This window comes from Osmerus eperlanus, chromosome 2, assembly GCF_963692335.1.
Source record: "Osmerus eperlanus chromosome 2, fOsmEpe2.1, whole genome shotgun sequence".
NCBI classification, from domain to species: domain Eukaryota; kingdom Metazoa; phylum Chordata; class Actinopteri; order Osmeriformes; family Osmeridae; genus Osmerus; species Osmerus eperlanus.
Window position 1 is genome coordinate 6589582 of NC_085019.1, and position 22439 is coordinate 6612020.

The following is a 22439-nucleotide window of genomic DNA, read 5'->3' on the forward strand; positions in this document are numbered from 1 at the left end:
GGGTACGTGGGGAATGGTAAAATGGACTGCATTTATATAGCGCTTTTCTACCTTAGCGGCACTCAAAGCGCTTTACAATGTTTGCCTCTCATTCACCCATTCATACTCTCACTCACACATACCGACGGCAGCGAGCTACCATGCAAGGCGCCGGCCTGCCCATCGGGAGCAACTTGGGGTTCAGAGTCTTGCTCAAGGATACTTCGGCACATGGCCTGGGAGGAGTCGGGGGTCGAACCGCCAACCTTGCAATTAACAGACAACCCTCTCTACCCCCTGAGCCACAGCCGCCCCGGGAAGAGGAGTAAGGCTGGAAGTCGGCCTGATCCTAATGAAGCACACTAAGAAGATGAGTGGGAAGGAGATACATTGCCTAGAGATAATCTTTCTGTGACATGCATTGATCTTTTGCAGGGGGAAGAACAGAGAGAGAGAGAGAGAGAGAGAGAGAGAGAGAGAGAGAGAGAGAGAGAGCGAGGGGAGACAGAGGATGAGTAAGATGACCCCTCTGGTTCCGGAGGCTTCTATACCTGCCCTCTACCAACAGCTACAAGAAAATCAGCAGCGTCCGACAAGATGGCAGACGGTAAACGCGGCCCAAACTCGAACAAAGCTCTGCAGTTGAGGCTGTCATTAAGAACCAACTCACGAGGCCCCAGCTCACCCATCAGCTGGCTGGATGTGGGGATCTGACTGGGAACACAGCCAGCAGCAGGAAACGACTGTAAAATATGACTGATGGACATTCACTTCTAGATATATAGTCAGTCAAGCTGTTAATTACATTACAGGGGTCCACTGAGAAATGTTATGTGTGTTCCTCTTTCTCTGAGGGGGAGGGGGGTACATAAAAGCTAAGTGCTTGTCATGAAAGAAGTTCATCACTGTCTAACAGAGAGACTTCTTCGAATTATTTATCGTATGTAATCTGGAAAAGAGATATGAACATCATTAGGTGTTTAATCGTCTATCACTAAGAAGCCGTTGAACACTTTTGAAAGATTTAGAGTGAGGTACAGTATGCAGATGGGGCAGGACAGATTTTTGACCTGTGATAACGACCAAGCCATTGACGCATTCCTTTCTCCCGAACGCAAAGACTCCCAGAGCCTGTAGGTGGTCTTCTTTACCTTAGAGATCAGCTCAAGCCTTCCTCCACCCTGGAGCTGTGAATGAGTGGTGGAGCTGTGGAGGTCAGCAGATCAATTTGGAATACACACCGTCAGACAAATGGCCACCTGTCAACAGATCCATCACAATTACTAGTTAATTATAAGGTGAGACAGTAGAGGGATGGGTTGAAAGCCTTAGAGGTTGAAGTTTTTTCGCCCCAAACTACTCCTTTAAAAATAGAAATACATGTTTTTGAAAGAGTACCGAGATTACATCAACTAGTCAGACCCTTTGTGTTAACCTCCATTCTGTAGGAATACCTAACGCCACACCCATGCTATTTGTTGGTTATTTGAGTCTGCTTATGTTTCACATTTAGTCTGAAGCCAAACACATTTCAACTTGACATAAGGTAATATATAGGGTGGTGTCATAGACAAAATAGAAATAGACATAGTGGCCGATTACATCTCTCAGTAGCGTTCATAGGCCAGCGAATGGGCGTGCTCTAACTCTGGAAACAGCCTCTCAAGTAGGAAGGGGTCGAATTGGCTTATCACGCCTCAACAGTGAGCAGCGCTGCCAGAAGTACAGGGAGAATACAGAGGCTGATGGATGACTTCCCTGCACACATTTGACAGATTTGTCAGGCAGCGACGATTATACAAAATAAAGTTTTGTGTGGTTCGGTAGTACCTTGGTCTGCCTGGTGCATCAGTGCGGCGGATCATCCGAGATCGTTCAACGCCGTTGTTTGATGCACGCCTGCACTTACCCTCGCCCAAACAAGGGGGGAGACGCGTAATCTGAAAGAGCAGCCTGAACGACAATACCGGGGGGTTTATGAAAGACAGTGATGCACGGTGAGTTCTTGCTCTCTTGCCTTAATGCACGAGACCTGTTGGTCAGAGAAATTATTTATATACATGCAATATGTAGTCCTGTAATATTTCTGCTTTAAGTATCACATTGTGGCTCACTGACAGCGTGGTGAGACAGAAGAGAAGACGCTTTGTGATCAGCGGCGAGGCTACTCATTGTTCCTGTGCCAGTGCTCCACCCGGCATGATTTAGGCTGAGATAAATTGCATTAAAGGTAATCGTCCGTCTCTTCGCTGGGCCACTGCAGTGCTGAACAAAGGCTTCCTACCTTCTCAAATGTTTTGTTTATGAATAGAAATCATAGGCCAAGACCAGAACATAGGAGTGCACGGGCTTTAGTGACGTGTATTCAGTTCAATTCACTTTATTTATTAACTTGTCTATCCATACACTTCTGAATAACTCACACTGTAACACTGCTAAAAAGGCAAGCAAAGTGGTGATAATTACTATGTATTTATAACGTTTGCCATTTTTAACCAAGGTACTGAAACGACTTAAATTTAATCGATTCCGATTTCCCAGTATACATGATCATTCTCCAAATTCCTTTCGGTGTCCTATACATGATTTAAGCAGTCATTATTGTGTATTTGGGCTATGTTAGGTTTTTCTATTGATGCAAGTTTTGGTTTCTAGGTCATGTAATAGATCATTAACCAAGTTATGAAAGAACTGAAATCCCTAACTTCGGCAAGCGAATTGTTTCTCCATACCTAGAATATGTTCCCACTGTAGGCCTACGTTATCTACACACACGCAAACATGCAAACAAAACACTCTCCAGTGTGTATAAGTGCTGTGGAGTGGTCTACATGAGTAGCCTATCATTTTTCCAGCTCATTAGTAATGAATCATTACCCACGGGCTGACTTGGTTGGTTTGACTTGGCAATTCCAGCCATGCCACTTGGCATGGCAGACATCTTGGCATGTGATAAGCTAATTGACAGGGTTACCACCCAACTTGACTACAGGTTTGTGAGGCTTAAACAGCTGTTACTTGGAAAGGCCATCAGGGGGGTACATGTACTGGCTGGTTGTTTGGTATTAAAGCCTGCCTGTCGATCTGTCTTATCAGAGCAGTACAGTGAGACTTGAGATGTCATACTGTGCCCCATAGGTTTCCTTTGATGGATTTAACAAATACTGTGGATGAATAGCCTTTTGAAGGTTGTTTGTCTCTTTCAATCGTGTTAAATGGTGCTCATGTCTCTCTCTGGCACACACTTATAATTTTCTGTCTTTCTCACTCTCTCTCGCTCTTGCAGAGTGCTTGCTATTTCCTGTAAGGGCATTTGTTTTGGGACTGAAGGTGAAAGTTATCCCTCTTTCCAGTGTTGTCGTACAGTGCGCCAAGTGCTTTATTACTGTGCTGCACAGTGAAGACAGCAGCCACTGGCCCATATCCCAGCCTAACTCGCTCAGAGGTCATTTTGGTGTCGTAGAGGATGCTTGCTGACAAATAATTGATTGACCAGGGTGATTTTTACATATTTCAAATATCACATTGGTTGATGTATAGCATCGTGTCTCTGGGTGTGGAGGTGGCCTGGGCCATGTCAGTTTGTGTCCTTGTTTTAGGGAATTGTACACCCCTCCCCCCAGGAAATTCCAAAACTGTAGTTTTTTTTCTTCTTTGGTATGTGTGGATAGTGACAGTGAGCTGAATGAAGATCACAGAGAAAGCGTTCGTTAAAGGATGTTAGTATCACTTTGATACTAACATCAACACTGCTTGCTTTGAAGTAAATATGGACCATAGGGATACAGTTAGTCTACGGTAAGAACTAGAGTTCAAAATGAAATTTATGAATTACTGGTGGATAAACAAAACATGATTCTACTTTTCATAAATTGGGATCTCTCCCATGGTGCTGTCTTCCTGTTGGCACACACTGGTTCTGTTCTGGCTGGCTGACCTGTCCGACCTTTGATCCACAGTTCATCAGTTCACCGCTGAAACTTTTATATAACCCTGTAGTCCCAACATTGAATTCCAAGAGTGTCTCGTATCTCAGTTTGTGAATACTGTGTTTGTTCCTGTCCCTTTTGTTGGCTGATGTTTTCTAGTCTTGCCCAACAATATGCATTGTGTGTCTGTGTGCTGTGGCTTTGTAACATAAGCCACTGAGTATGTTTGTTCACCCTCCTCTCCCCTCCCCCCTGCTCCCCCCCTCACTTGTTGTCAATGTTCCGATGGAGCTGATACCAGGCCGGTGCTGGACAGTGGGGGGAAAAAAAGCATCACCCCAGAGTGAAACCTGACCTGGGAGTCGTCTTAGCTTGGTGCTGTTGGACCCAGCGCAGTAACACTCCAAACCAGTTACACAGTACTGTGCTCAGAGAGGACAAAAACCTGCTGACAGTTGATGAGATCCTGAAGTTGCTCACAGTCGATTCCTGGGTGTGAGTACCTGGAGAACAAGTCTGGATCCCGGTCTGTCTCGGTGACTCTCTCCAGCCTCATGGCTCTACGTTGACAGCGCCCCTCGTCTGCTCACAGTATAATAATTACAGCACTGTAGCACTTAAAAGCACATGTCTGTGGATGCCATCATTTACACATTCCTTCCATTTAGGAACAGGGGGGGGGGGGGGGCAGGGGAAAGGGGGAAGGAGGACTGGACAATTCCATCAAAGCTTGTTTAGCACCTCTCATTCCTGCTGCTAGGAGGAGACACCTGGACACAGAGGCACCCTCCATCCCTTTCTCTCTCTCCCTCCCTTTCTCTCTCTCCCTCCCTTTCTCTCTCCCTCCCTTTCTCTCCCTTTTCCCTCCTTGTCTCTTTGCTCAGTGGTGACGCAGCCACCTGGGCATGTTGTTATCTGTGGATCCTTTGTCCGCACTATAAGTGACTTAGAGAGAGAGGGGCACTATTGGAATTCGGATCATTGAGGTGGACTATTCAGTGGATCAAACCGTTTGTGATAGCACACAACCTGATCACGACCTGACCTCTGTCAATGGTCACGCTTGTCCAATCCTGTTTTTGACATCTGCATCAGCTCTGTAGTGCGCTACAATCCCACAGCTGGACGTGGGATTGTGTGTTTGTTTGGTTAGGCGGTCAGTAGTACAGTGTGGATGGTGATGTTTATATGAGTATCAGGAAGGGCAGGCTGAGTTGATTTCCGGAGAGATGGGAGGGTTGAGCTGTTCATACTCCATGCCCTTCCTGTCAACTCAGGCCCCAACACACCCCTAAATGTTTTTCCACTACGCACTCACTTGTGAGTGTAGTCACTTGTGAGTGTGCAGTGAGGGAGCGTGTGTCAGCAGTAATTGCCATGTTGACTTTACTGATGTCAGGCACTTATCATTTGGGTGATCGGGCACATTTTGCAGAGCTGTGCACACAGCTGGAGATCCTTGGATGTTTTCATCGGGTATGGGACCAATTAGTGGATATTTACATTTAGTCATTTAGCAGACGCTCTTATCCAGAGCGACTTACAGTAAGTACAGGGACATTCCCCCCGAGGCAAGTAGGGTGAAGTGCCTTGCCCAAGGACACAACGTCATTTGGCACGGCCGGGAATCGAACTGGCAGATTACTAGTCCGACACCCTCACCGCTCAGCCACCCTGACTCCCTGGTGGATATGGTAAACTGGAACCAGCCGTGACAGACACCGGTCTTGAGGAAGAAGGTTTCACAGAGACTCGTGTTTTAGAAACCGGAGGAAGCCTTTCGGGCATGTCCTCAACTCGTGTCTGATGGTTTTTCGTCCCCGGTCCGTTTTTTTCTGGGTGTGTTGAAGGGTTCTAAATGCCAGGGCGGTTCTCCCTTAAGGCCTCTCCTGTTTACATGTGGATGTCATGCACAGTGGCCAGCTGAATATGTAGGGAAGTGTGACAGAGATGGGAATAGAGGAGACTATAATATAGGCCAGGGCTGACCCATTGATAGTTGTCTGACATCTCAGTGTCATCTCACTGTGTTATAGTCTTCATTGTAAGAACTTAGCAGACACTTTTTTCAAAAGTTTAGAGGAGAGGATTGGAACCAGGGCTATCTTGATCTAAGGGCAAATGTTCCACCACTGGGGCATAGTCACTAATCTGTGCTGTAAGTCCAATAGGCTCTGTTGGAAAATCATTTAAACACCAGGCTGATTCTGTTTGAAAAGAGGAAAATGAATACGTATCAGTTCTTATCTCCGTGACAGGTCTTTTTCTTCTTCAAGCCACATAAAACAATTTCTATCATTTATTTTTTATCTTAACTGGTATTTTGTCTTGGATATTACATAGATAACGTTCTGAGGTTGACTCTATCATGAACAATACTTGTTTTTACTTGTGCCTGAAGCCAAAGCCATAGCGGTGATAACTGCCTTTATACCTAGCCTCTGGGGGGTTATTTTCAACAACTTTTATGGTTGTAGTCCCACTGACACCTAACCTCGTGTGTGTGTGTGTGTGTGTGTCAGAAAGGTATGCAAGCTGTAACGTAAAAGAGTCATCATTTAGGCCGACAGGTACACATAGGTGACTTGCTCCAGGCCTGTTCTCTCTGCAAAGACGTCTCTCATTGGTTGTCGGTGGGTTTTGAAGTACTGATAGGTGATCTCCTCCCCCCTCCTCCTTTGACCCTCACTCCCTATGATTGCTTCCCCCCTTGCTTGAGGCCTTTCGGTGGAGAACCCTTTTTTTAATGATCTGCTGTTAAACGGCGCAGGTCTTCAGATGAGTGTTGTGATAGGTCCGTACACAATAGCTGGCATTACCTTCTAGTGAAAGACAGGAATCAGAGCAGAAGAAAAGGCTAATCGTTTGGTGTCCACGGATAGATACCATTTCTTTTCTCTGGGAGCCTGAGGATATTTGCTTTAATGGCTGTGGTTTGGGATACCAAAGATCAATATGACTTGTCGGGTGTTAGCCATATGTAAACAGTATTAAAATATAGATTTGTAGATATTCCCGTTTCTCTGCACGCACAACAAAAACACAAGATTCTCGGAAAAATGACCTGACAGGACCAGAGTGGTCTCTACTGGTTGGGTCTGGGAGGTATGACACAAGCACACCTGGTGACCTCACACACGGCGCAAGACAGGAAGCAGTGGCTTTCACCCGTATAGGTTACTCGGGGTTAACACTCTCTAACTCTCACACACACCCACACACACACCCTTTTGTTGTGTGAAGGTTGAATCGGTTATTTCAAGGAAAGAGGCGTGTGTGTGTGTGTGAGATAGAGGGAGAGAGAGAGATGTATGTTTCTGGATTTGTGTGTTGTTGGACTTGTCTGGAGCCAATGCCCTCACACACAAACACACACACACCAATACACACAGTATATCATTCTCCATCTGGCCTCGCCCAATGGTTGGTTGATGTCTGTGTGATGGATAGATAATTAGATTTCCCCCTTGCCTGTCCTTGGCCTGCTCTCTCTTAGTAGGGTATTCGGCTGTGGTGAGTGAGTCGTTCGGCAGACAGACGTCCAGCACAGCCCATATGTCCACTCAGAAGATGGCCCGAGTCACATGGATAAACATTTGCTTGTTGGCTGTTGAAACCGAGTCTTTTGCTGCCAGTTAGTTATAGAAGGGGTGTAATGTTCAGATTTATTACTCGTCTCGTTTATCCGGTCAAGTGGCAGTCAGGGAACTGGGGTCGCATTTTTGATTGGTGGTCTTACTGCTTCTGTCATAGATCAAAGAGCCCAGTGTCATCACTCAGCAGTTCTGGGTCTTTTCAGATGGTCGTTTAGGGTCGTATGTGGTCCTCCTCCCCTCCACGGCCCTCAGGTCATTCTGTCCTCCATCCAGGTCACTGGCTTTTAATTGGCCAGATGGGGAGAGGGTGCGGGAGGGTGGTAAGAGGCGTTAAACACACGGAATGAATTGATTATTGCGTAGCAACGGCAATATCCAATCAGTGTAATGGGCCGCATTCGGGTTTGTGAATGGTGTGCGTGTTTGTGTGCGTGGATTGTTTGTCTTCATTTGAGTATGGCATGCCGAGTGCGAGTTCAACGACAGGAAGTAAGAGAGGATGTTGGTCTTGAATCACAGAAGACTGCCCGGGGCTCAATATTCCATCTCTGACTGAGCCGGTTTGATTGCCATGTTTGAAATAGCCAGTCCACTTCCAATGATTGCTATTACTCTGAGGGGACTTTCAAACATTATGCACGCTGTTAATTATGGATTGGAGTGAAAATGGGAGTATAAAGCTCGGTGGGTTAGTGATCTTCAGATCAAGAGCTCACAGACTCGCAGGTTCAAATATCCCTGTACGCCTCATTGGATAAAAGTGTCTGCTACATTAATGCGTAACATTACATATTTAACATAACTGGGGCTTACAGTTCCCATAGCTAGCATTATAGCTCCTCTGAGACTGACAGAGGATCCAGAGGCACTACATAGAGCTGCAGTATTACTCTCTGAACAAATCCAGGCTCTTAACCACTGTTGGACATCTGCGGGAAGTCCGTTTTACTTGTCTGGACGTTGATTTATTCCCTTGAAAACTCCAGTAACTGCTTTGAGAAGGCCTAGTTACAGCAGCCACGAGAAGCCATTAGTCCAGAACCTAAGCCCAAGACTTTCCTTTGGATTTGCCTCTGAGGGTTTGGGCGTGTATTTCTTCCCATAACGTTTGGTCATAACCATATAGTATTTCGTCAGGTTTAGGGTCCTCCTCGGGCTTATATTGATCAGCAATGTGAGCTATAAGTAGAGTTAACATTACGTTCCCAGGACAGACATTTATATGAGAGCAGCCCCTGGAATGTCACCCCCCAACCAGATGTCTGAAGATGAGAGGAGCATTTTCTTTTCGCATTTTTGGAACTGTTCCCAGTTGTGTGTGTGTGTGTGTGTGTGTGTGTTGAGAAATGTAAGTGGTGAAATGCGCCTGCCTGCCCTGCAAAGCTGGGTTGTCTCACGGATGTCCTCCCTGGGTTCTATACTGAGGGGTCAAGGTTGGTGCAGTGTGTGCCGGGCTGTCAGAGGGGTGCTGTGTTCACTCTGAATCGGCTACTTCTCTTTCTCTCTTGCTCTGTTTTCCTTCTCCAACTCTCAGATGGACGACACTGGTGTCGATCCTCCTCTTCTCCCCCCTCTCCTCTTCTTCTCTCCATTTGTGTGTCGGCTGACAGAGATGTTGTGAGAGACTGTTTGTAAAGTCAATCCCCCCCCCCCCCCCCCACGTTGACCCCACCATTCCCACGGTCACTGCCTTCTCAGGCCCTCTACTGCTTACACACACACACACACAAACACAGCGCTATTAATATGCTCGATCTGAGTCACATCTAATCAAACTGTTGGAGGCTTGTGCTGCAGTGGGTCTGGTGTGTCCTCCAGGCTGGAGGTTGTGCTGCAGCGGGTCTGGTGTGTCCTCCAGGCTGGAGGTTGTGCTGCAGTGGGTCTGGTGTGTCCTCCAGGCTGGAGGATTGTGCTGCAGCGGGTCTGGTGTGTCCTCCAGGCTGGAGGTTGTGCTGCAGCGGGTCTGGTGTGTCCTCCAGGCTGGAGGCTTGTGCTGCAGTGGGTCTGGTGTGTCCTCCAGGCTGGAGGCTTGTGCTGCAGCGGGTTTGGTGTGTCCTCCAGGCTGGAGGTTGTGCTGCAGCGGGTTTGGTGTGTCCTCCAGGCTGGAGGCTTGTGCTGCAGCGGGTTTGGTGTGTCCTCCAGGTTGGAGTGAAGCAGGAAGGTCATGCGTGGTCATCACGCAGGGCCTGAGATCTGGCACGGCGGAGCTGTGGTATCAGAGTCTGTGCCAGGGCCCCGAGGGGGCGGGGGGAGGAGACAGGAGCAGGGGGGAGGAGACAGGAGCAGGGGGGAGGAGACAGGAGGGGGGGGGGGAGACAGGAGCAGGGGGGAGGAGACAGGAGGGGGGGGGGGAGACAGGAGGGGGGGGGGGGACAGGAGGGGGGGGGGGAGACAGGAGGGGGGGGAGACAGGAGCAGGGTGGAGGAGACAGGAGGGGGGGGGAGACAGGAGGGGGGGGGGAGACAGGAGCAGGGGGGAGGAGACAGGAGCAGGGGGGAGGAGACAGGAGGGGGGGGGGAGACAGGAGGGGGGGGGGGAGGTGGAGGGGGAGGACTCTCCTTTGGAGGTCTCCTCATCTCAAGTGGTTGTTTTTTCTCTCCATTTCTGCCACCCAGAAGCTCTGTCACATAAACACGACCGGCTCTTCGTAAGGCATTCTTTGAATTGTTTGTGCTCCGACAACATGTTAGCAAATGCAGCTGTTTCCAAAGCAAAACTAATATATGTGTAATGGGACCTTGTTTGGGATGTTTTAGCCTGGTCCATTAGCGGGTCATGGAAACAACTGAGTTTCTCCCTCCCTCTGCTGCCTCAGTGGTTTTAGTCAGAAGGATGTGTTTACCCTTTCTTAGACACTCTACTGTAGAGTCAATGACACAAAAGATGAATGAGACTCAGGTAAGTGGTCAGACTAAAGGTGGTAGCATTGTGCTGCCCGTTGCTGCCCGTCGCGGAGGAAAGCAGGGCAAGTGTTGCTTCGGGGAGGCTGTCAGGAAGCCGCACGCTCTCTGCAGCTCGGAGACAGGAAACGCTTGCAAGAGGGGGTTTCCATGGAAACCAAATCAGGTGAGGGCATTAACAGGAAGTAGAGCTGGCAGAAAGAGAGGGGTGGAGACAGAGAAGGGAACGAGCCGACAGCTGCCAAAAACCGCTTACCGTAGCCAAATCTGCCCTGTGGCGACTCTCCCCAAAAACTCAGCCATCATAAATATGTTATGAGAGCAGAGAGGAGAGGGGGTCTGGAAGGAGGAATAAGGAGCTGGATAGCTCTGACATGCTGATGTGAGTAAACAAAGGAGGAGGAATGATCCGGAGATAAAGATTGTGCCATTAGAGGGTAAAGGGATTTGCAGTAAAGAGGGCGAGGTAAGCAGCTATCTTGGAATGCATTGTACATTTGAATCAAATGAAAAGCATAATAGTGTAATAAAGATAAACATCAGCTGTCTTTTTCGTTCCGCGGTGATTATCTCTAAGAACGCAATTATCTGTAATTAATATTTTCATTATGTAGGGTCTGTGTGAGCGTGTGTGTGTGGATGTACATCACGTGTAATGCAGTTTGGATGACAATGGTGTTGGAGATGGTCAAGTCTTCAGGGTAGCACCAGTGGTAGCCAGCGGTACCTTGGCTCCAGGCCTGGTGCAGATCGCTGGTTAGACAGCAGCTCTGCACTAGTTACCACAGGGGCGTTCAGCATCACAGTAACGTCTTCTGTCAGCTGCCTGGGAGAATCTCGATGTGTCTCTCCCGTTTCTGTGTCTATGTGTCTCCTTCCCCACCTACCTCTCTGTCCAGCTCTCTTAGAGATTCCTTGTTTTCTCGGTGTCACTCTGGGTGACCCGTTCTGTTGAAGACGACGGACGTTCTGTACCGTCGCTCTCCTACGCAGACTCATTTGTCGTAGTCCAGGGACCCAGTTCTGTCTGACCAGAGCACAGCGTGGCCTGGACAGCACTATCCACCTTCTGGACAAGGCTTTTTTCTCTTCAAGTTACGTAAGAAGGCCTCAGCATTGAGTGTATGACTGTTGCTGTGGTTGTGTGCCAAGGCGTTTTGAAGGTTTTTTTCCCTCTCGGATCAGAGCAGCTTTCTTCCGCTTATGTTTCAGTATTAGCAAGTCGTTGGCTGCACCGGGCTGTTTCCTCTGTAGGACGATTGGTTGGTCTGTGATTTGGTGGTGGGGACCTCCACAGAACGGCGTGTCTAATCTCTCTCGGTTCACTTGGTCATTTTCAAGGAGGCTCCAAACCCCCATTTCGCTTTTCAGAGCCACGCTGTATATCATCGCAGCGGTTGCTCCAGCTTAAAAGCTCTGGGAACCTGTAATTAGCGGAGTACTTAAAATTCTTAGATAGGATTTTATGGGCCTAATTGCTGTAAACATGTTTGATGGTTGCGAGCATTCTTGACAGAGCCCCAGTGTAAAGGTTAGACTGCAGACGAGAGGAGCCGTGGCAGATAAACCTTCCCCCAGGACACTGTTCCTCTCTGCTGTCATATCTCAGTATTGACTGATGTCTCTTGGTCTTGTTTGTTTGAAGCTGAGGGGTACAGAGTCCTCTGTCACCTTTGGATATCAGGCGGACTGTACCACTGCTCTCTGAGAGGGGGTTTGTTAGTTTAAAGGGAGTCTGTAGCTGTCCATAAGGATTATGTGGTCTGATTAAGCATGACCTCACCCCCCCTCTTCATTTAGAGTTAACTGGATGACTCGGCAGCAAGCTGTTTACCGTATGGATAGAGGCTCTGACTGCCTGGGGCGTGTGCTGAGGCAAGAGTCTGCAATGTATCTTATGCTTCCTCATGTTGTCTTTCCTTTCCCTCCTTTTCAGATCCTGACACACATGACTGGGACTAAAACTCTAGGGTTATCATTTCTGGAGGCAGCCATCAACGTGACGAGGGACAGCTTGGAGTGGTGACTCAGCGAATTGACCGAATCGTGAGTTTCCTCGCCGGCCCACGAGAGCCCTGCCCCAGTGTGTGTGTGAGGAGAGAGAGCCCCAGCAGCCACCATGCCCATCCTGAAGCAGCTCGTGTCGGGCTCGTCGCAGACCAAACGCCGCTCGCGTATGGACCTGACCCGGGAGATGATCAGCTCCCCGCTGGGCGACTTCCGCCACACCATGCACGTGGGCCGCAGCGGCGACGCCTTCGGAGACACCTCCTTCCTCAGCACCCGCTCCGGGGAGCCCCCCCGCGAGGCGCAGGCCTACCCTCACTCGCCCCGCCCGGGCCTGCTGTCCCGCACCTTCCGGAGCAGCAAGCGCTCCCAATCCGTCACCAGGGTGGACCAGCCCTCCGGTGGCTCGCCCACCTACGTCAAGAACGCCATGTCCCTGCCCTTCCTCAACGACGAGGACGGCGACCGAGTGGAGGGGGGCAGGGTCCCCAAGAGCCTGTCCTCCAGCCCGCTGAAGCAGCCCAACGACCTGGATGGACGGCCCTCCAACGGGGCGGCCGGCGCCCGCTCCCTGGAGCTGGACGAGAGGAGCTTCGGGGAGCTGACGGACCTGCCCGGCTTCATGCAGCCCTACGGAGGGGGCATGAAGAAGGCCGAGTCGGTCATGTCCTTCCACATCGACCTGGGCCCCTCCATGCTGGGGGACATCCTGGGGGTGATGGAGAAGGAGGACGACGACCTGGGCTACGAGGAGGGCGGGAACAGCGAGGGCCGCGTCTCGCCGCCCCCCGGCGCCCACGGCGACGGGGAGGACGTCACGGAGGTCGGAGGGGAGGAGGAGGAGGAGGAGAAGGAAGAGGTGGAGGATAGAGGAGAGGAACGGGAGGAGGAGGGAGTGGAGGAGAAGGAGGAGGAGGAGGAGGTGGTTGAGGTCGAGTCGCAGCAGTCCTCGGAGCGCCCCCCCAGCTCAGTGGATCTGGAGCGGGAAAACGGCGGTCCCTACACCCCAGAGTACACGCCGGAACTCCAGCCCAAACGCCTGCTCCACCTGGACAGCTGCTCCGTATCCAGCTCTGGATCTGCCGCCGCCGCGGACGACAAGCCGGACGGCCAGGCCCGGGGAGGGGACACGGATAGCGCCGCCTTCAGCGTCCCCCCGGAGGAAGAGAGCAACTTCTCCTCCTTCATGGAGGACGAGGATGACGAGATCCGCGTATGAGTTCCGTCGAAGCGCCGTCCCAGCCCAGGGTCGCAATGGTCGGACATGTTCACCGGAATGAATCGGCTGCCGTGTTTCCGTGGGAGTACAAGTGCGTTGGGCAAGGAGGGGACGCGAAGGGCCTGGTGTGCCTGCCGAGAGAATCCGCGGCACGGTTCTGTCTGCAAACACCATCCGTCATCCTTCTCCCAGTCCTCCGATCCGCACACTGAGGGAGCTGACACGGAGGACCAAATGTTGTTAGTTTAATATGGAACATTCCGGAATGTTGGGACGAGCGGGAGGGGAAATAAAAGACTTGGGGGGGTGGGGGGGGGCACTTTGTCCACTGTCACCATAATATTGTTGTGTCACAAATGACTATTGCTCTATAACTCTCTTTTCCTTTTATGTCTTCTTCCTCTTCTTCTGTTATCTTTGCCGGCTGAGGGCACTGCGAGGGCCAATACGGCGTGTTGGAGTGTTCCGTCTCTGGCTCGAACAGAGCAGTATGTCCCGACGATGGGGCGTGTCACAATAAAGAGGCCTGTCTCTCTACTGGGTCCAGCTGTGCTGCCCGTAGCATCCTTCGCCACACGCTCACCAAGTACCAGAACAGAGAGCCGTGAATCGCTGTCCCAAGCCCCGTCCATACCAGCTGACATTGTTTCATGACACAACGTTAGCTGTGTTTGTACCACAGCTCAGCCCCAACCGTTTCCTGCCATAAAAAAGGGAGCCTGGAGCCAGGAGACATGTTTACCCGAACGGAGGACTTAACTACTCCGTCTAATACTAGGTGTTGATCAGGATCGGTCTGGCTCTTAGCCGTAGCAGATAGATTGCGGTTAGGACTGTAAACCTTTGTGGGGAATGCGGGAAGCTGGAGAGCAGTGCCTGTGTATACACACCAGACTTAAGAGGAGGACGTGTGAGAGGGGGCTTCCAAAGGGTTAGTGTGTGCTCCAACTTCCTCTTTCTCTCACCTGCAGGTCACTCCCTTTTTAAATCGCCCTAATTCAGAAGAAACAGAAACGCATCGATCCTGGATGATTGTTTCTGCACGACTTGGTTGTCGTAGATATGTTTTGGCTGCATATCGGTTGTCTTGTAATGCAGACCCAGATGACACTCTGATGCTGTCTGATGCTAACCACATCCTTCCTAACTGACAACTGGCTTTAAACATGCACTGTGGTGCAGCTGTTTCTGGTGTTTCAACTCCAGAGTCGCTAATTCTAAGTCGAGTAGTATTGCTAGCTCTATAACTTTTCACACGTGAAAAAACAAATGGCTACAGATGGGGATGGCCACAGGTGTCCAGGTCGCCAGGAAGCACTGCTACAGCAGACACTAATATACGAAATAGCTAATGATATGTCATGAAGGAAGAAAACAAAAGTGTCATGTCTTAACGTGCGTTTTAGAAAAAGGGCTACCTAAAAACAAGGATTTTTTGGTCGAATGATTTGCCCACATTTGCATTAAGAAGGATGTTAGTGATGTGTGGCGTTCATTTCCTTATCTGTGTGCTATCCTTCTCTCGGATAGAACAGTGAAAGGCAGCATTAGGACCGTATGCCTTGTCAGTTCACGTTCATGCACACGCTAATGTGCAGTAGCGGATAGGATGATTCCTAGTTGTCACGGAGACCGACAAATGTGCCAAATCAGTTTTTGAAATGAAGAATTGCTTTTGTCATGGAAGGCTGTCACATCTGCCTGGCATATTTTTCTCATTTCATCATATTATTGATAAAGATGAGACTCCCTCTGTCTCACATACTGCTTATTCCTGAAAGAAAATAGATAGTGCTATGCCTCAGAGAAAAGAATGAAAACAAGGTTGAAAGGACCGTTCAAGGATAGATAGTTCACAATTCTCTTTCCAGGCAACACTTCAACACTAATAAACTCTAGAACATAGGGGATTTGACTGTTTCAATTGTAATCGTTCAATTGTAGCCCCACATTGAAATACCCACTGGTGAAAGGATGTGATATTGTTTCATGGAAATTGAATTCCAGTTGCTATTTCCTTTGTGTGTATGTGATGAAGCTGTACATTTCGCTTGCTCTCCTTCTTTCTTTACTTTTGGAGTAAAAATAATGTATATTTCAACTCTCCTGACTTGTCATTCCTAAACAACTGTTATATTTTTCAATAAAAGTGAAGTTGGACATTTTCTAAATTCCAGTGTTGAAACTGAATCTTCCCTTTCCTTCCTCATCCTATTTCCTCATGGTGCTTTGCTTTGACTTTCCATTCCCCTTATACCACGAAGGAAGGAAACAATCCCAGACTTCCTGGAAAGTCTCTTCGCATCCATGCAGCGCACTTGGTGTCCCCAGAGAGCGTTGTGTGAGGAAGAGAAAGGGCCTGTCCACACCAACTACGACCTCAGCAAATAGCATGCGTGCCATTTCTTCTTCTGATGTGCATGAAGCTTTGTACACAGATTCTAAAATGCCCGATGGCTTGGGTCATAATGGTGTTCCATCCCCTAATGCACTGCGGTATGGCAGCCATGCCCGATTCAGCTAACTGAGCTCTCAGAGCGTAGCACCGCTTTGTACGTTGACTAAGGTGCCCCTGACCCTGAACTGCCCCTCTGACACAGCTGTGTTCAGGCTCCACCCCCCTCCCCCCCCCCCCCGGTGTAATGGGGCTGCAGTGGAGTGAGGGATGGGGGAGGGGTCAGAGACAAAAACCAGAACGGGGGGTCTCTTTGTCCTGCACGACCGAGCGGTCTGACGGGCGAGAAACTGATGCGACATGGCGGCAGCTCGTTAGGCGGGTTTAGAGGCTGGCTGGCCTCAGTCAGCCCAGGGTAGGACCTCACCCTCACTGAGGCTGGGGGCCCCCAGCTTCAGCCTCCATGCAGACGGAGCTCGGAGGCTCGGGGATGAGGTGCTCTGACGAGCATCCTGTACAGGGCCACAGGTCAGCCCTGGTTACTCTCTCCCATGTTCCCACTCCCTGGTGTCTGCTTTTGGGCTTATCCTGGATCTCCTCCCACTCAGCATGTTTAACCCCACACTGATCTCGACCGCAATCACAATACACTGCTCTCTGTCTTCTTCTTGTCCCTTTTCAACTCCTTTAGTTCAATTGTAGGCCCCGCATCCCACCGGCACGCTGTATCAGATTTATGCTGCAGAGACAAGTCTAAAAAAAGGAATTCATAAGGAATTGCCTTCATTGACCTGGTTGAAAGCAGCCCGTTTGCATGGATCGGCGTGATCGATGCAGAGCGGCCTTGCTTGCGTCTGAAAATAAGTTGTGTTTTGCTGTATCACTGTGACGTTAGTTTCGGCACTGTTCCACTGTGTGTTTTGAGCTCAAGAAGATACGTATCTCCATTTATTCTGGATTTGCTTTATCATGGGGATCAGTATGGTGCCAGTGATCAAGCACCTTGGTTCTACTGCCACCTAGTGGTCCTAGGAACTCAGGTTTGGAGAGGGGCGTGTCAGGGGGGAGACTGCGGTGTAAACAGGAGATCATTTTTTTGTTGAGGCACACAAGTTTTAACCTTGAACATATAATAAGTTTGGATTTCTAAAGTTAACGTTCGAAACTTCACATCTGTTGCTATCTATTCATTTTGTTGCAGAATGCACTCGGCAAGGATTGTCTTCCCAACAAAAGCAGAACATTTCAGCTCCATGTAGCTGTTTCTCAATTTCCGATTTAGGGGTAGTGTCTCACATCTCTTTACAGTGCCTGTGGGGGAAAAATGGCTGCAGCTGTCATTGAAGTTATTCTGTCTTTTCACCAGTGGGGGGCTCTCTTTGCCTTAACGTTGACTTTGCACGGAGCCCCTGCCTGGACACACTGTCTTTTCCGCCAAATTCCATGAGCAGACTTCCAATCCTTCCAGGAGGTATACTAGCATGCAGAAATCTGGAAAGCATTAACCAACCTGCTGGTGGAGGGAAGCGGCTGGGGAGGGACTTGTGGGGGTGGGGGGTTGGAGGGGTGAGGGATGGAGGGGTGGGGGATGGGAGAGAAAGGGAACAGAATGCATGATTGTTCATCAACTGCCTCTTTGCCTGGCTTTGCTCTCTTTCTTCTCCCCCACACACACACACATTCACCCCTCACCCCGACTCCCAGGCTCTGCCCCCCCCCCCCCCCCCCGCACACACACACACACACACACATGTACCACTCCCTCAGTCGGTCAGATATTTGCCCATCTTTTTGTCTTTGCCGTGCTGTTTGGGAGTCCTGTTTTTTGGCTCGTAAACAAACAGACATTTCTGCCATGTAGATCTCGGCAAGACGTCGGGAGACGAGTGGGCAAGTGGGTGTCTCGCGAGTGGGTGTGTGGGTGTGTGTGCGTGGGTGTGGACTGAGTGGGTGTGTGTGGAGTCAGGCTGTTAGCTGGCACAGAATGGGAGGCGGAGAGCCATGGATGAGATCCCAAATGTGTGTTTGAGGTTAGCCGAGAGCAAGAGGGTCTGGATGGCATCCAGACATCTTTTCCCATGGTCTGATATACATCTACCACCAAACATACACACGATATCTGGGCGGGTACACTGTATGACATAGTTGTGAGAAGGCTCGATATTTTAAACATGCTCTGCCTGTGTGCTTGCGTACTGTTTTTAGGAAGAATCATCAACAAGTAGCAATTATGAGAATGGTCCTGAGAAAAGTTGAGATGTGATTGTAGATGAGATGCAGAAAATCTTTGTGTCGTTTACATGTTGATTTGATCTACGATTCGAACTTCCTCTAGGGGGCTTGGTTTTGGCCAAGTGTGTGGTGTTGCTTGAAGTATTTCCAGTGACTGTGTGATCTACTTGAATAGTCTGTTGTCATGTCATGTTAAATGTTTGCTGTTCCTTGTCCTAAACTTCCTGCTTTGCTCTCGCAAGAAAATCGGATCCAGATATGTTTTTCTTGTGAATCATATATCTGACGAAGTCCAAAAAAGTCAATAAAAAACAATAGCCAAGAAACGGTAACGTTCTCTTTTTCCGGTGTATTCTCAGTGACCTCTAGGATTGAATATTGAGGATGACGAATATTGGCCTAACAGGACTACAGAAAGTAAACATTCCAATGCCTAGTGCTGCTGACCTGCGAGCCCCTAAACCCGGGGTCTGCAGGGATGGTAGGCGACCACACGCACAGCGGGGGAAGGTGGAGGATGGACCCCGTGCCTCTCAGTATCCTCAGCTTATAGGGCTGCAGACTTTGGGGTTTCGATAAATCTCTTCAGTCCTCTCAACAGAGGTTGGGATCTCTCCCAGGGATGGCTGCTGTTTGCGCAGGTCATTCTGGCTCTGAATATGACTTTCTCAGATGGAAACAGTTTTCCCAGAGAAACCTTGTTCTTCCTTCACTCTTTCCTCTCCAGTAAGTTGTGCAACAAGCTGCCAGTTTCCTTTATAAATCTGGAGATTGGGTCATGGCTCTTTTGGGCTGGGCTCAGATCTACTGTCTTAAATATCGCTTTTCCATTAGTTCAGCCAGCATGGAGGAATTAGCATTTAACTTTGCAGAGCTAATGGATGAAGTCAGTGATTTTTATGTTCATACATACTGACTTGAAGACATTGTCTCAATTTGTGGCCATTTGTACCTTATCCTCCATTCAAATTAAACTGTATAAATGCAATAATTGATTTTAAATGCTCAGTCATATTCCCCCAGGTTTGTGAAAACAGTGATCATTCGGATACTTTACACAAAGGCTCAAAAAGATCCTCATCTAAGCCCACACCAAATCCTCCACGATGCTTCTATTTTCCATATCTGTGACTTTCCATTCTCCCTCTCCTCATGAGTCCTGTGCAATGGCTGTTCTGACGTTGAGTCACTCTAGTGAAGAGAAGAGCAGCTCCGACAGCCTTGTGGTTCCCCTGGAGACCGAGCCTGACCTGCACTGAGCCATGACCACATGGGCTGGGGCGGTAGCCCCAAGCTCCACAGCCCCCATCCCTCAACGGCCCTCCCACCCTGCAGCCCTCCACCAGCTTTCCAGCCCCCAGCCTTCCAGCTGTAGCCCTCCACCCTCCAGTTCTACCAGGGAGCCGCGTTCCCCCAGCCTTTATTCTGTCCCGAAAAGAAGACCTGATCTCACATTCTCTACTCCCACACACTCCCCTGGTCCATAGGAAGTGGTGTAAGTGAGTAAAGGAAGACTGTGAGATCTATGTGACGAAGCAAGTACATTTTCACTCCCCCGCTTTACCTTCATCTCTTGCCTGAGAGCCATACGGGCCAAAAGCGCAGGAAGTAACGGATCTGGGGAAGTGTAGGTCGGGTTGTTAAAGTCTAGAGGGTAGCTCGCATGTTTGTCATACTGTGAGGCGGCTTCCTTGCCAGTATAGACTTGGCGCCGTCCCAGCAGGCCATATGTCCATACAATGCCCTCCTTGTTTGGCAGAGCCCGGCCATGCATTCAACTATGGGGAGCCAGGGTCAGAATTGACCAGGAAGTAGAAGATCACTAAGGGTAATTCCCCATAGGCAGACATTAACCTTTGACCGGCCCGCTGCCCCTCCCCATCTTAATGTTCCCCCAAGTACTGCCGCCATAATGACTAATGACGGTTCCCTCTCTGCAGGGGCACTCTGATGAAGGCCGCACAATCACTGGCAAGTTATTACCCTGACCTTCAAGCATTGAATGAGAGACATCAGACTTCCACAGCAATGATACATCTCTTGTATTTCCCGCTTTGCAGTAAAAGTTCATTGATGCCTGAGGCCTTGAGAAATGTTGTATAACCTCGCGGGTCCAGCCAAACGTTTTAAAACCTTTTCAAACTCAAGATGTCTGAATGAGCACATTTTGTATCTGGCACTGAACTGCAATTTCTGGGTCTGCTGAAAGCATGTGATGGGCCAATACAATTCCAACCTCGCTGATAAGATATTCAGATGGGACAAAGTGTTTCGCTCGATAAAGTCATATTAAGCCCTACTCCGCCACGCATCTCTCACTGTCGACTTGGCCTTTTGAATTAGGGACTACTGGGCAAGTCTCTATGCATTCCTCTATTTGCTTTATATGGTACACAGAGTTCTGTGTTCTCATAGGGTAAACCACAGTGATTTAATAGTGGGCCCACTAATATCAGCGCTCACTGGCAGGGTGCAGCGAATAAGACAGGCTTTTCCATTACAGAACATCACTTCCTGTATTTAGGCGCCTTCGTACGGAACTTCCAGATCGCTCGTGGAAACACGGCTTTTAAGCGAAGGCCTGCCTGCTCTCTTCCTTGGTAGATCTCCCCGGTCATTAATCAGGCAGAGAGACAACAACAATGAGGTGGTTTCCCAGTGACCTACGCACATGTGCAGGAACCGTACAGGCTTAGACGCCGCTCATCCATTTTACAACCATCCGACCACAGGTCTGCTCTTTCCTGTTGCCTTTGCTCAGCGGTGGAGCTGGGGAGAAGAGCATGCAGGCCAGATCTGATTCCCCCCAGCTCTACCACAGCCACGGGACCTGTAAGTGTACACAGCCAATCTAAACTGGCAGCTCCAAGACAGCTGGCCATAAAGCCAAGTCTGTGTGTGTCTGAGTCAAATCAAATCAAATTTATTTGTATAGCCCTTTTTACACGCAAGCATGTCACAGAGGGCTTCACATATGCCCATAGAACTGCCCCTCAACCAACCTAAACCCTCAAGGAAGACAAGGAAAAACTCCCAAAAAACTCTCAACAGGAGAAAAAAAATGGAAGAAACCTTGGGAGGAGCAATTCAGAGAGGGATCCCCTCCTCCAGAGACGGTTGGTGGGAGAGAGGAGCAGAACACAGGCTAAACATAGTCATACAGTGTCGATGGGTTTTTAAAACACCAAAATCCATTATTCAACTTTATAGATGTAGGACAGGACTGGGAGACTCGCGACCAGGTCCAGCGTTGGCTGACCGACGACCAGGCAGGTGCTGACAACTCAAACCCCCCACACCACAAGGGATGTGTGTGGGGGGGGACAGAGAGAGGAGAGCAGGGATTAGAGAATGCCAGGAGCAGCTAACAGTTACAGTCATAATAGAATGAGATCCCCACCGGTCAAGTGTGGACTGGTGCAGCAATTTAACAGAGCAAAAAAGGGGAATTTGATGCAACCCCACACACCAAGACAGCGACAGCGACTGAGTGTGTCCGTGTGTGCACGCGCACCCGTCGGAGTGTGTGGAAGTGTGCGTGAATGAAACCGTGTGAAAACTTCCCTTTGAGTCAACAGAGAACACACAGTTGAAGCCACGGAGGAATTGATAGGACCAGATAGGTTTAGCCAAGATCGGGAATACAAGCAAGCAATTCTGTTCACAAGCATCCTCCTAACAAACCCATTTAGCCGCCCGTCCATGTTCAACTGGTCCTTTGTGTTTGCCCAACAGAAACAAGGAGAAGCACCTAGACGTGTATGATATGTGCATGCCGTGTTACCAGGAGCAGGATTCAGACGGTGTGAGCGTCTGTCGTCTCCTAGCAGACTGGGGTCCCTCTGCTCCCCCAGGGAAGAGGCTCTGCCGTGGTAAAGCCTGGCTAAAGCCCCTCTCATGCCCTCATCTGGATCAGTTTACTGTGATTGGCAGCTCATTGGTATGCTCAAAGCTACAGAGAAAGTCAAAACAGATTCCAAACCGAATACACCGATGTGTTCTTCAGTTTCAGACTACCGGCTCAGGAAGACGTCACGTTGACAGGATCAACTTCAAAATGCACAAGCGGGAAAAGGCAGGTGTGTGTTTGTGTGTTTGTGTGTGTGTGTGTGTGTGTGCTTGCGTGCAGCATGTCTTTGTCTCTTCACGGAATCCTCTGTGTATGAGAGAGAGAGAGAGAGA

At 49.4% G+C, this 22439-nt stretch overlaps 1 protein-coding gene across 2 annotated transcripts; it reads left to right on the forward strand.

The window, feature by feature from the left end:
* Positions 1–1676: 1676 nt before the first annotated feature.
* cdc42ep4a (CDC42 effector protein (Rho GTPase binding) 4a) lies at positions 1677–15818 on the forward strand. Of its 2 annotated transcripts, none has more exons than XM_062449108.1 (2): positions 1677–1976; positions 12341–15818. In XM_062449108.1, exon 2 carries the CDS (start codon positions 12524–12526, stop codon positions 13628–13630), a length of 1107 nt encoding a protein of 368 aa, XP_062305092.1. In that variant the 5' UTR covers positions 1677–1976; positions 12341–12523; the 3' UTR covers positions 13631–15818. The 2 variants fall into 2 exon arrangements, with proteins under 2 accessions (XP_062305092.1, XP_062305100.1); XM_062449116.1 differs by lacking the exon at positions 1677–1976 and adding an exon at positions 10683–10870.
* The last annotated feature ends 6621 nt before the right edge of the window (positions 15819–22439 follow it).

Excerpts from the sequence above, each read along its gene's own strand:
- cdc42ep4a (XM_062449108.1), top strand. The coding sequence starts at position 12,524 with ATGCCCATCCTGAAGCAGCTCGTGTCGGGCTCGTCGCAGACCAAACGC.